At 45.4% G+C, this 14,448-nt stretch overlaps 2 protein-coding genes across 3 annotated transcripts; one reads left to right on the forward strand and one right to left on the reverse strand.

The window, feature by feature from the left end:
* Positions 1-453: 453 nt before the first annotated feature.
* Positions 454-2,632, forward strand: EFCAB10 (EF-hand calcium binding domain 10). 2 transcript variants are annotated; one of them, XM_052680924.1, is made up of 4 exons: positions 454-647; positions 826-990; positions 1,147-1,273; positions 1,757-2,632. In XM_052680924.1, exons 1-4 carry the CDS (start codon positions 548-550, stop codon positions 1,791-1,793), a joined length of 429 nt encoding a protein of 142 aa, XP_052536884.1. In that variant the 5' UTR covers positions 454-547; the 3' UTR covers positions 1,794-2,632. The 2 variants fall into 2 exon arrangements, with proteins under 2 accessions (XP_052536884.1, XP_052536885.1); XM_052680925.1 differs by having other exon boundaries at positions 1,189-1,273.
* Positions 2,633-2,672: 40 nt separating this feature from the next.
* On the reverse strand, positions 2,673-13,432 carry RINT1 (RAD50 interactor 1). The gene is made up of 13 exons (XM_052680868.1): positions 13,065-13,432; positions 12,755-12,996; positions 11,707-11,880; positions 11,481-11,630; positions 10,121-10,277; positions 9,272-9,382; positions 8,851-9,076; positions 6,783-6,920; positions 5,890-6,089; positions 4,523-4,737; positions 3,806-3,986; positions 3,604-3,722; positions 2,673-2,953 (listed from the first exon to the last, which is right to left on the reverse strand). Exons 1-13 carry the CDS (start codon positions 13,239-13,241, stop codon positions 2,737-2,739), a joined length of 2,307 nt encoding a protein of 768 aa, XP_052536828.1. The 5' UTR covers positions 13,242-13,432; the 3' UTR covers positions 2,673-2,736.
* Between the last annotated feature and the right edge of the window lie 1,016 nt (positions 13,433-14,448).

Here is a 14,448-nt window from a genome sequence, read left to right on the forward strand (position 1 = left end):
TCCCATTTTTCTTCATCAGCAGAAGCGCAGTTCCTCTCGGTGAGCATCGCAGAGCTCAGAGCTCACCTGGTGCAGCACGTGCTGGTGCTGTGCTGTGGACCGAGGACAAGTGCCCTACACCATGTGTTAGCAGAACGTTTTTCAAGGAAATAAATGGTGCCTTCTTAACAAAGAAATGACTTTATATATATATATATATGTATGTATGTATGTATGTATGTTCCTATGGAGGTTTGCTTTGCTTGGTGATTCTTGGAACCGTACCTCTCAGAAGCACGCTGACTGAAGCCTGCGGTTGCTGTGCGCGCACACTGCAGGTGTCAGCTTTTCGACGTGTGTTTCGTGCTGGTTTCTGCTGCTGCCCGCTGAAGCGGAGCCGTGCCGCACCACACGCCGTTTCCCTGCCCCGAGCGCTGACTCTCCGCCCCCTCCCGGCCCCGAGGTCCGCCTCGCTTCGCCCGCCCTCCTCGGCCACCTCCGAGGTCTGCGACGGCCGTGAGGGGCGGCGCCGCGGCGGCGTGGCGGCGCGGGCTCCTAGCAACGCGCCATGGCGGCGGGCGAGCGGCAGAGCCGCGAGTACCTGGAGCGGCACGGGCTGCCCGCGCTGCTGCACCGCCTCGCCGCGCTGCTGCTGTACCACCGGCCCGGTGCGGCCCTCCGGGGGTCCGGGCTGAGGGGAAACGGGGTGTCGGCGGGTTTATCGCCGCGCTCCGGAAGGAGAGGGGTTCCGTCGGGGCTGGGAAGGAGACCCTCGGGGCGGGCGCGGGAGGGGCAGGAGAAGGGGCGCGGGGGGCCCGCGGCAGCCCAGGCCTCGCTCCGTTGCAGAGCGGCCGCGGCAGTTCCTGCTCCAGGCGCTGGAAGCGGTGCGAGCGGCGCGGCGCGGCGAGGCGGCGATGCCGTCCGTGCTGGACGAGGCGGATGTGGAGACCGTGTTCAGGATGCTGGACGCCGCGGGGCGCGGCTTCGTCACGGGCAGGCAGTGCCGAGCAGGTCGGTTCCGCGGCCCCGCGTTTGCTAAAAACGTTTCAGGTCTGCCTGCTTACACCGTGACGGCATCGGCGTTTGTGCCGACGTGGCCGGCGCTTCGCGACGTTTAACACGATCGCTTTTTTAACGATATCCCGGTCGCGTTCTGCCTTAAATCAGTCTGCCGAAGACTTGCTCGGGAACCCCTTCCCTTTCCTTCAGCTCTTACGACGCTGGGGCTGAGCACCGCAGAGCTGCGCGTCGGGGATGAGGAGGAGATCGGGATGGCCACGTTCAAGGAAGAAATGTAAGTAAGTGCCGCCGCAGGGGTCCTGCAGGAATTTCCTTGAAGGTTACCCCTCGCAATGCAAGACCTAGGAAGGTCGATCTGTAGCATGGACGGGCTGCTGAGCTTTCGGGATCCCTGCAAAGCAGCTCTACCCCATTTCCCCCCACAAACCGGGCAGCACCGGGCAACCCTGCAGATCGTAGCAGCATAGAGTGGCTCCTGAGTTCCAACCGCCCGGCACAGGCTCCAGCTCCGGTACCAGAGCAGGCTGCCCGGCGCCACAGGGGGCAAATCGCTGCTATAGAAACAGCGCGCTCAAGCAAAGCTGACCGTTGTAACGCGGCAGGGGCAGCCACGCAGCAATGAAGCGAGCTCCAGCTTGCGTTCATTGCTGATGGTCACGGCGTGCTTCGAGGGACGTTGTTTGGTAACTTACAGCCACTGCAAGAAAACAAAGCAGTTGTCCTCACTTACCTAAGCGGATGTTCTCTTCTGTCCTAGGATGAAAACGTTGCTGGAAGGCTGGACTGTGGAGTGATTTAAGAGTGGTCTGCCCTGTATATTAGAAATAGGTATTTTGCTCCATCCAGTTACTGGTGGGTCAAGACAAGTTTAAGCAGTGCATTTATTTTTCCCCCATCCATTTTAGCTGTCGGCTGAGAGAACAAATGACAAAAACATGTTTGTGCTTACCAGGCACTAGAAATGCATTAATTAAGATAATAAGATTGCCTGAATAAGTAGAAACCCTGTTTACAAATCAAAAATAAGTGTTTTGGCAGTTCCTCCTTCAACTGTGGCCTCACAGTGCTGGTACGAAAAACATCATCAGCTTCAGCAACTTCAAAATGTTCATGTTTGGAGAAATACAGCATTGCCAACGATCACAGCTTTTAAGTAAGCTCATGAATAAAGGAAGTCCTACTCAGAAAACAGAGGCCACTTTGGGACAGCAAAAAAAAAAAAAGAAAAAAAAAGAAAAAAAATGGAATTTTGAAATAGTATTGATAAATAAAAATGATACATTCCTTCATTCCATGCTGAGATTCGCTGTGCACATTTTAATACAGAACACCCATTACACCAGGGATTGAGAAGTGGAAAACATCTGCACTTAGGTGAGAGCATGCCAGCTGTCCATACTGCACATAGCTGCACGTGCATACATGCACCAGCTCTGAATTCATTATACCAGTGTGACAGCATGCCAAAGCAACAAGGCAGGCCATCCGAAAACAAGTAACACATTCATTAGTAATGAAGAACCTGTGAGCTTCTAAATGTCAAGACAAAGTAGCGCTGAAAAAGAAAGATCTGTGCAGTTAGAAGTCAGCACCACAGCATCTTAAAGGTTTTGTTTTTTTGGAACTGTATAAACTGAATAAAAAGTAAGGTTATATCAAACCAATGACACAGCTTTCTGCTTATTTTTTTTAAACAAGTGATCTAGATTAAGTTTTAACCACTTCTGAAAAAAGTCTTTATTTGCCCGTACTTGGCCAAATAGCTCTCAAATTGAGAAGAATCTCAACATCCTGTTGTGCTAATTTGTAAACTCCCAGTTCATTTAACGCTGCTGTTGCTGATGGCTGGTTTGGCTGCAATGGCGCTTCGCTTTCTGAGGCTGACTGCAGTACTTCCTTCAGAAGCAAGGCAGAACCAATATTCAGATTCAGGATAATGCAGGCCTCTTTGATGCTACATGAGGGGAAAAAAGGTACATATGGATTAATAAAAGAAGCAACCATGGGATACTCAACTTTGTATGCCCAGCAACTAAGAAAAAAAAAGTTCCCACTGACTTCTGAAAAGGCTCAGAAGTACTGAACTGGAAACTACTGCTTATAGCATGACAAACATGAGGGTGGATTATGACAGAACAAGGGGGAATGGTTTTAAACTGAGACAGAGGAGATTTAGGTGAGATATTAGGAGGAGGTTTTTCACATGGAGGGTGGTGACGCACTGGAACAGGCTGCCCAAGGAGGCTGTGGATGCCCCATTGCTGGAGGCATTCAAGGCCAGGCTGGATGTGGCTCTGGGCAGCCTGGTCTGGTGGTTGGCGATCCTGCACACAGCAGGGGGTTGAAACTGGATGAGCATTGTGGTCTGTTTCAACTCAGGCCACTCTATGATTCTATGATTCATTCTATGAAATAGCATATTTATTTTTGCTAAGTATTTGCTATTATAAATGTCAAGACTGTGCCTCCCCAAGAGGTCCCTGGTGATCCACATATTTTAAGTCTTTCTTCCCCTCTCAAACTAAGAAAAGATTCCTGATATGTGAAACACATGCATCTGGACACTCTTTTCTGAAATACTGACTGATGAGACTTCCTACTTACTGCTTGAAGTAGTTTTCCGGCCTCTTACAGTAGTGTGAAAACAAAGGAAAAAGGTTTCTGGTCATGTCAAACTGAAGCTGTGCTGCTCCTCCTTCATTGAAATGATTTGCCATAATTATCTGCCAACAGAAAGGGGTGCATCTTCTGTTTAGGCCAGCCCCCAACCCTTACGCTGTGCCACGTGTATTTTGTGCACACCCACCTCCTGATATATGTAAGTGTCCACTTTCTCTGCGAGCATTTGCCAGAATATTTTAAACAGAGAGTGACAGAGCTGCTGTTCCAGTTGTAGCAAGCGGTCTCGTAGAGTCAACAACATTGGGCAAGCTGTGCTTGACAAAGACATTACTGCCTGCTCTGCCTGAGATGGTAAAGATAACCACCTGAAAGAAATCACCACTGACGTCATCACAGTGAAATTATTCGTATTACAAAGCTGAAGTTAAAATATCACTTAAACAAATCTTAGCTGTTCTCAATGGTGCACAGTTTTCTCCCTTTCCACTTCAAAGCTAAAAGTAATCGCTGAGCTGTTGTATTTGTTTAATGAAGTATTTTAGGATCTCATCATCAACCAGCCAAGAACCCTTGTGATTCTGTGAAGACAGAACTGGTCACTACATGCCACTTTTAATACTACTTCGAGGAGAACAATTCTCATCTAAACTGTATTTACCCAGAATTCTTCCTTGTTTTTTTAAGGTAACGTGCCCACTTACTGCAGAAGTGCTTTAGAAAACATAACAATAAGTAGGCTTGAGGAAAGTGTAAAAAAACTCTTCAAATGCTTACTACTCTGAGCCCTTCCTATTCAGAAAGCTGAATTTCTTATTTTTCTTTTCTTGCCTTTATTTGCCCCAGTGTTTTTACCAGAAAGAAACTACTGCGATGTGAGAAGAGAATGAGCAGATAGAATCACCTCTCTTTTTTGTACAGCTTTGCAGCATCTGTGACCTCCCTGAAGACGTGGTACACTTGGCGACTCAACATATCGTGTTTCAGGCGTTCCAGGAGGTTGATCATTTCATCAAAGACAGAACTCTCCATTGAAGCCAGCTGCCCCAGCTGCAGCTGGCTGACAGCATCGCTTTCTGCACAAACCTCCAGTTCAGCCTGCTGTAGCTGCAAGAAGAACTAGAGAAAGGCAATCAGATATAAGTACTACCAAAAATAATCTTATTATTTGAACTTCTCTTCTGTACTTTAGCAGAAAACACTCTTCTGACACTATGAAAATCTTACAATTTTAAGATTATAAAAACAATTTCCACATGGTCCCCATGTTTGTAAAAACAAAGCACTGTGTTTCAATCCTAAGAGCGTAACCGATATGGGTTTCAAATACAACAGCAGACAGATCAAAGGAACAGATTCAAAGAAATACTAAGTAGCTGCTTTGAGACAGCAGAACACTTTAAAACAGTCAAAATCACTTGCCCTCGCCCCATCCCATCTGCAACAATAAACTAGAATTTAGAACTTGTTTCAGAATTAACGTCTCATTAAATCATAAGTTTGCTGGTCTGACAACAGCAAGGGAATGGATTGAGTTTAACATGACAGCAGTAATGATCTCCACGTTGCCTCTAAGAACATCAAGATGTTTGTGCAGATGCAGCTATGTGACACGAAGGCTGCTCCCCCCTCAAATCATGATTTCCTAGAGCCACAGTTCCCTGTGAAGGTAAAAAGAACCTGGTGGCTGCCCGTCCCACACACCGTGCCTATTGCACATCTTCTACACGTGGCAGTTGTATGACCTCGTACCGCAGCACTCACAGAACAGCTGAGTCGTCAGCAGGCTGTTGTGTAGCAAAATAACCCACATCCATAACCAGTTATCAATGAGTGGTGTTTCTGCACACCTGGTCTGAGCTGTAACGCAGGTACCCAAACCAAATCCATTTAAGCTAACTTAGCACAGGAGCTCAAGAAACGTGTGCATGCTACTGCTCTCCATGCACTTCAACCAGCAACACACTGGCTCAGATCTCCAAAATCAACTTGCTTGCTTTTACAATGTGGAGCACATAAAGCGACAACCTTTTTGGCTGCTCAAACCATTCCATTCCTCAGGTTCTCTCTGCATATCTCTACCAACTTTACTGTTAATAAAGCTTAAACATCAGACAGTAATCTACCAGTATCCTTTCTATTCAACCTGAATTCATATCTAGTTATATTTTTCCATAATTAATTGTTCTGAATACATTTAAATAATGCTGAAAATAAAATGTTTTATTATGACACAAACAAAACTACTTAACATTTTAAATAATTACTTACTACATTGTCAGCCCAGTCTGCCAGCACAGTTGCTATGTAGTTAACAGCATTGAGGATCGCACAGTATCGGAAGCCTAAAGAATCTCTACTCTCTTCCTTCATTACTTGAGTTAATCGTATCCTAAAATCATCAACCAACTCCTTCTGTAGCCCCAGGAACTGCAGTTTTCTGGAAGCCGTTGGAAGATTCTTATACCTGTCTGGGAATTCATATGTTTTATATTTTCCAACACTGAAAAGTTTTGAACAAGAGACATTACTGGCAGTTTATCCTCACTACTGTAATGGCATCATACAGCACTTCAAAACACCTGACTCACAACAGCATCAAGGAGCACACACCACAACCTCCCTGGGCAACCCGTGCCAGCGCGCCGTCACTCTGTGCATGAAAAACTTCCTCCTGATATCTCACTAAACCTCCCATCTCAGTTTAAAACCACCCCCCTTGTCCTATCACTATCCACCCTCATGAACAGTCCTTCCCCCTCCTGTTTATGTGCTCCCTTCAAGTACTGCAAGGCTGCAATGAGGTCTCCTGGGAGCCTTTTGTCTTCCAAGCTAAACAAGCCCAGTTCTCTCAACCTTTCCTCATAGGAGAGGTGCTCCAGCCCTCTGATCAATCTTAGTATCTCTACTATTAACGAGTTTCAGTATTTTTTAAGCGTTACTTTCTAAATATCTCAATGGCTCAAGATTATTTGCCCTGAAATTTGTGTCCAAAACACAAGATGAACAGGAACATTTTTTACTAAGTTAAATATCACAACTTTGCAACAATTTTATTTGGTGATTGTTGTTGACACAATTAACCTTCAATAAAGGAATCTATTAGCTGCCATTTTTCTGTTACTCGTTATAAACAAGAGGAATGTCCATAGGTTAGCAGTTACCTGTTATAACTAACAACAGAGTCATAAAAGTTTCCGCACAGTCTGGCACTTTCATTTCATCCACATCACTGATATCTTTGTACTGCGATACCCACGCAGCCTCTGATGAAAGCATGGAGTCCATTTTCTGAAGAGCAACTGAGATGCAAAAGAATTGTAAATGTTGTTAGTACTTAATAATTTTAAAAAAAAACCTCAATTATCTAAAACCCAAAAAATCATCAATATAAAAATGTTTATCTCCAGTAAGTTGAATTCTATCTTTTCATGTACAGAAAAATTCCTGACGACTGGTTTTATATAGAAGCAGCTCCAATAACAGTATTGCAGACACAGATGTAACAACATCAGGGTTAACTGTGGTTTTTGTTTTAAATAGTTGATTGGCTCCTTTCCAGTATACTTCCTCTCCATTTCCTCAAAAATTAATACCTTCCCTTCATTTCAATTTCAAGGCTGTCTTTGCACAAATACATATGTAATACTGTCTAAAAATAAACATACTAGATCCCATACAGCTTAGTCTTATAAACTTCAGGAGCACTACTGCAGCCAAACCAATTTTTAGTCAAAACCACCACAGAATACTGAAGTATCACAGAATGGTTGGGGTTGGCAGGGACCTCGGTCTGTATGGCCCAACTCCTGCTTAAGGAGGGGCACCTATGTAACAGGGTGACCAAGGCCACGTCCAGGCAGCTTCTGAAGATCTCCAAGGAGGAGACTCCGCAGCCTGTGCCAGTGCTCAGCCACCCACACATCACAGAAGTTCTTCCTGATGCTCAGATGGAACCTCCTGTCTTCCAGTTTGTGCCCACTGCCTCTTGTCCTGGCACTGAACATCACTAAGAGTCTGGCTCTGTCCTCTGAGCACCTTCCCTTCAGGTACAGAATCATAGAATCACTGAATGGCTTGTGTTGGAACGCATCTTAAAGCCCACCAGCCCCAACCCCTGCCCTGGGCTGGCTGCCCCCCACCAGCTCAGGCTGCCCAGGGCCTCATCCAACCCAGCCCTGAGCGCCTGCAGGGATGGGGCACCCACAGCTCTATAGCAGCTGTGCCAGGGCCTCATCAGTAACGAATTTCTTTTAACATTTAATCTAAATTTCCTGTTTTTTAGTATAAAACCGTTCCTCTTTGTTGTACCACTATCAGCAAACTAACAAAGTCTGTGTCTCTTCTGTTAATAAGCTCCCTTTAACCACCAGAAGGCCACAACAGGTCTTCCCAGAGCCTTCTCTTCTCCAGGCTGACAAATTCCAGCTGCCTCATTCTCTTCTCATACGAGAGGTGTCACAGCCCTCTGGCCATCTTCATGGCCCTCTGGTTCTGCTTCAACAGCTCCACACCATTCTTGTGCTGGGGGCCCCAGGCCTGGGAGCAGTACTCCGCATGGGGCACACAAGGGCAGAGTAGAGGGGAAAGGCACACAGATGAGATCTCCTGGAGCCCACCGTTCTCCAGGCTGAACAGCCCCAGCTCTCAGCCTATCCTCACAATGGAGGCACTCGTCCATTCAGCATCTTGGTGGCCCTATGCTGGACTCTTTCCACTATGTCCATGTTAGCCTTCAGGACAGCAAGAGCACAACTATTGGCTCATGTTCAACTTAGTGTCCATCACAACTTCTACACCCCTTTCTGCAGAGCAGCTTTCCAGCAGGATGGCCCCCACTATGTCCTTGTGCTGGCAGCTGTTTCTTACCATATGCAGGATTTTGCACTTCATCATGTTGGTCTTCACAAGGTTCCTGCCAGCCCACCTCTCCAGCCTGTCTAGAGCCCTCTGGATAGCAGTGCAGCCCTCTGGTGTATCAGCCTCTTCCCCTAGTTCTGTCACCTGCAAATTTACCTGGGGTACACTCTACCTCACCACCCAGATCAACACAGAAAACGTTAAACAGGACTGAGCCCAGTATTGACCCCTGGGCATTCTACTCACTGCTGACCTCAAGAATGTGTCTTTTGTAGTAGCCCCATTCAAGTGGCTGATCCTACTGGAGAAGTATATATTGCCCAATCAGAATGAAGACATACACAGACCAACAAAATTCCTTTTAAGTCTTACATTTCTTTTCCACTGTTAGCCATCTCTGGAAGCAGGACTCTTCTGAGAGAATATGCATGCAACTGGGAAAGCTGCTGAGATAACCATGAACACTGTATAGCTCTCTCTCAAACAGAAGTACCTCATCCACAAGGTGACAGAACAGAGTGTCATCATATAACAGGAATGGAATATCAGCAGCCAGCTTCTCCAAAATCAGCATTACAAGAGCACGAGAGAATTCAAGCTTTTAAAAGAAAAAGGAAGTGAATAAAATATCAGAGAGAGGTATGTATAAACATGTGCAAATGTATTTGACTTTTCAAACTGTTACTGGACTGTGTTAAGTCTCGCTGCACACTAAGTAAAATCAGCAGACGAGTGCCTGCACGAGCTGACTGTGCAGGAGTTTCTACACACACAGCACCACTGAAGCGCTTACCCCAGCATTCACTGCCGATCCCGCCTTGTCCAGTATTGGCTGGATTTTGTCATCAAGGAACTTTGCGTGATTTCCAATCCACATTAGCACTTGTGTTAAATACCACTCAGGCTTATTTGAAAAATAAAATAAAATGAATAAGCTCACTAATATACACAACATTATACAAAATGCTCTGTAGTAGCAACTGTCAGAGTGCAAACACGCTTAGATTTGCCCAAGACTGTCAACACAAACACACAGACTTGTACACCTAAACTCTTACAAAATGGTTCTGAAACCCTGCTGCAGAAGCATTACAGCAGTGCTAATGCTTTGCTTGTAAGAAATCTGCTTAAATGACATTTCTTGGATGAAAAGACTCAGCTTTTGTAGATAACTCATACAAAAAGCAAGTCAATTTTCCAACAAGCAATCTGGACATAAGTCAAACAAAATTATACCCATTATATCCCAGCAGCTGAATCCAGTATTTACAGTTACATGAATGTAACTGAGCACAACACAAAGCCACAGCCTTAAACAATCTTTGAGTTCAAGCAATTTTCAACATTGCAAAATGATTTGCAAGGATGAAAATGAAATTAATCCATGCTTCTGAAATAATGCAAGTGAATCAAAGGTTGCAGTAATTATTTCAAAAAGATTTAGGCAAGAGAAAAATACTGCCTAGCCCAGAAAAGATGTTAATCCTCCCAAAGGTCTCCCAGCACTCACCTATCCACACTACAGTAGATGCAAGTACCACATATTTTAAGAAACTGAATTTCCAGAACAAAAGCGTTGAAGCTATATAATTTAATGCTGCTAAAAATAGTAGCAATAAAATTAACCTGTTTTCTTCCATACCTTGCTTAAAACATTGGTTGGTTTATTTCCAGTGAAATGATACCGGAATCTTTTCTGAAGAGGATTGAGCATGATCTGTATTGGAAGGATAACAGGCGGCGATGGGGGTAAGGCGTACTTTTCTGGCAGTTGTTTAGGTTTGGTTAACAGTTCATCTCTAAGTTTGACAGTTAAGGAAAATACAAGCATTGAGTTGCTCCAAAAGCATGACTTAAACTGTTCACAAAAACAAACAATGTTTTAGCTCTACCTCATTGACTGTATTGTACCTCATTGGCAGCATTACACAAACTATAAAATTCCTCAAATTTGTACAATACTCAAAAGTTTCAGTTTTATAAACTATTTAACATAACTCTGGCTGCTAAGAATTATTTATTCTATGACAGTACAAGTCACCAAAGTCATTATGATTTAGGAAATCAGTATCATGAAACAAAATCCCATCATCATTCCCAAACCTGTATCCAAGAGACACGTGTATTCATGTTTTTTACAGGAGCATCAAAGATTCATGAAAATAATACATGCAATATGTGATTTCCCTCCTTGAAGCAAGTGATTTAAGTGGCCTAATGTAACTGACCAGAATTGTTCCCAGCACCAGGCTCCGTAAAATGACCACATTCATTCCTATTCCAGTACTGTGCTGGGGTTTTGTTTGTTCAAACCACCTCGGAGGGGAAAAAAACAAAACAGCCAAACAAAAAAACCTTGAGTTTTATTTCTGCTTGATTTTACCCTCAAACGAAAGGAAGGGGATGAGCAGCATCTTCTGATTTACCCCTCAAAGGCAGATCAGAGTCAGAGAAGAGACTCACGAAGGTTAAAAGATTTCCAAGATCATTCAGTCCAACCATCCACCTACCAATATTTTTTTTAGTACAACATCTAAATGTTTCTTGAACATCTCCAGGGATGGTGACTCCACCACCTCCCTGGACAGCCCATTCCAGTGCCTGACCACTCTTTCAGAGAAGTTGTTCCTAATATCCAATTCGAATCTCCCCTGGCACAACTGGAGGCAATTCCCTTGTCCTATCACTCAATCACAGAAGGAGATCCTACTGCTACTCAATGAAAATTGTTCTGTTTTTTATAATTCCCTTGTGACACACACATATATTTTCAACTCTCTCTCCGTTCTGGGATGGGACATATTAAAGTGATTAACACTTTTTTGAATTCTAGCTCTGTTCACTTATTATCTCCTATATGAAAAACTACATTCTAATGTTAACAAAAGTAACAAATTCAAATTGTCTTTTTTTCTTTAGCGAGAACAGTTTTACTGCTTTCCACGAGAATGTGCACCTTTGACATTTATTACCCTGACAATACATTAATTTTTAAAGGATACGATGTTTGCAATTTCAGAAGCTGACAGAACAACATCTCTAAATTGTTGTAAACATCAGAAGCATTGGCTGGTGCAGTAAGGCCAAATGCTTGAGACTGCGGCGGCCCCACAAATGGCCAACGAAGCTGGGTCAGCACTTCTTCAAAGTCACTGCAACACAAAACACACACTTTACCACAAAGCTACAGCACAACATGAGATGAGGGAGTGATGAGGCATCCCGTACCTTGACAACTTGTCCTTAAGAATTTTATGCCAAAATTTAACAGTGGATCTCACAAACGAAAGAAGATGAGAACAAGATGACTCCTGAAGTTTAATATCCAGTTCTGCCATAGATGCTAGAGTACTGGCTGCCTCTGGAACATTGTTGGTCATCAGGTACTGCTGAATGTTATCACTATAAAATATAAGAAGAGCTGAAACAAAAATTCACTAAAGACAACACAAAAGAATCAACTGCATACTGAGAAGTTGACACAAAACTTGCTCAATGTAAAATATTTTAATGAGACAAACTAGGTTACCACCCCATCACATACATGTAGTACTCAGCAAGGATTCCTGTACAAAGCTCTTTGTGTGAAATTCCTTAAGTGGCTGAGAGTCTGTCACAGAGACCTGCAGGCAGAACTGCTGAAGGAAACAAACGAGGCCCAAAGTTCCTTGAAGCACTGCTCTTTAAGTAACTTGATCAAAGAACTGTCTTTTCTCTTGCCTCCCAGGAGGAAAACGGGAAACAAGTTTCAGACCGCAGCCGACCTGTCACATTTTTGTAGCTTAGAACAAGTTGTTTCATAACTTAAGTCTCTCTATACAAGATTTGATCCAAATTTCAAATTTCAATTTCTGACATTCTTTATGAGCATTACACAAAACTTTCCACCAAAAGAAGCTACAAATCGCATGAACTAAGATGGCACTGCTCATTCCCTTTAAGATAGAATCAGTGTACCAGAATGAAAACTCAGAATTACAAAGCCCGAAGTGTAACACTTCTGCTCAAGATATTCAAGTGTATTTTAGTTCTTTCACTGTAGTTTACAATGGGTGAAAAAGTTTGATGCACATAGCACCATAGCGAGTTACTGCGCTCTTCCTCAAACCAGAGCAGTAATTTCCAGCTCTCACTGGAGAACACGTTATCAGTTTACATGATCAGATGACAACTTGCTGTCCTCATTATTTCTTAAATTTGTTTATTTACCACTGAATCTTTGAAAAAGCTGTGTGATATCACTAGTAAGAATTCTCTGTAAGTGTATCAGCTTTACCTGAGCTCTTCTATTCGGGAAATCCATTTAAGATAGGACAGGTGACGCTCAATCTCCTCTACCTGGCTGATCAGCACACCGAGATCCTCCATCCACGGCTCAGCTTTCTCTAAGTGGCTGCTGATGGAATCAGACAGGAGAGTTTCTTCCTCTAAAAGCCGATTCAGACTTTTTTTAGAGTCCTCTGCATTCTTTAAGGCATTCTGAATTCTTTTAGGAACTTCGGATGAAACTGTAAGCACCTGCGTTTACAGACAAGCATTAAGGCTCACACAGGAACACCGCACGGAGAAGAAGTAAAGATACTCACCTGTTCTTCCAACTGCTTTTTGTTTTCAGACAGCTTTTCAATGAGGCTGCCCAGCTTCTTCAGAGAATCATAGTCATTCCCAACTTCTCTTTCCACAAATTCCGAAACGTAATACGGGATATCGCAGCGATCTGGATCTCTGAAGACTTCTTTTTTCATCACGTTAACGGCTGCCATGCCTTCTTTCTCTGCAACGTTATTTACGTAATTTTTACTTGGTCACCACTAAGGCAGCACTACCAACTACTGACCCACCGAGGACACAGAGCTGCGGGAAACACAACCTGAACGTTAAACGCGGCCTTTAATAGCAATACCGGCTTCAGTGAGGCGGGGCGGGGCGGGACAGGACAGGACAGCGCGCAGTTCCGCCAGCACCGTGTCCTCCCGCCCTGCCCCCCGGCTCGGCCCGGCTCGGCCCGGCTCGGCAGCACCGCGCTCCCCCGCGCCGCCCCCGCCGCGTCAGCACAGCGCGGCCCAAGGCCGCAGCGGCGGAGGCGCGCGCAGTACAGCCCGGGCGGCGCCAGAGGCGCATGCGCACCTGCCTCCTCCCCGGCCACCCGCACGGCCACGGTCGCGCCCGCCCCCTCCTCTCCCCTCCCCGCTACCTCCGGAGGGCGGCACCGCGCTGTTCCTCAGGCGCCGTCCTGAGGTGGCGGCGCGACCGGCTTTTGTGGCGGCCTCCGTCCCGGGCAGCTGTGCGGAAGGTGGTGGCGCTCCCGCCGTGAAGCTGCCCCGCCGGTTGAGGAGGCGGCAGCCGCGGTGTCGGGCCGGACCCATACCCCCGTCCTCAGAGCGCATGGAGCCGGGACCACCTTCCGTTCATGAGATTTTATTCACACACGCAGCACGAATTCCCGATTTGGTTTAGAATCGCTGACAACGCAGCGTAGCTGCCGCTGCAGAACAGCCTCGTTCTGCCTCCCAGCAGCAGCCTGGCTCAGCCCGGGACAGAGCGAGGCGCTACGGCCTGACACACCGTTCTTGTTGGTTAACGTATTCCCAGCACCTTTTCTTGGCCCAGGTAGTGGCAAAGCTGAAACTACACTCGTTTTCCCCAGAAGACCTTGGCTAAATAAAACAGCTGTGCCTTGTGACAGCACGTAGCCACAGCCTGGCTGACTGCAGCAGCTTCGTGGAAGCAAACAGCCATCAGTACCTTCATTCAGCTCTAATTCTCCTAAATCTGTAACTTAATACAGAGACTTCAAGGTGTGCTGAATTGATCAAAACATCCACTGCTCACTGAAGAAGAGCAAGATGAACATCTGTCCAGGCCAGAAGCTATAAGCCTGCTTCTCAGAGATGCGGCAACACAGCTCAAGCAACCTCATGGTCCATTCATTAAAAAGCACCAATCACTAAGGCTTGTATTACATTACAA

Source organism: Tympanuchus pallidicinctus, unplaced genomic scaffold, assembly GCF_026119805.1.
Source record: "Tympanuchus pallidicinctus isolate F22 unplaced genomic scaffold, pur_lepc_1.0 scaffold19, whole genome shotgun sequence".
Lineage (NCBI taxonomy): Eukaryota > Metazoa > Chordata > Aves > Galliformes > Phasianidae > Tympanuchus > Tympanuchus pallidicinctus.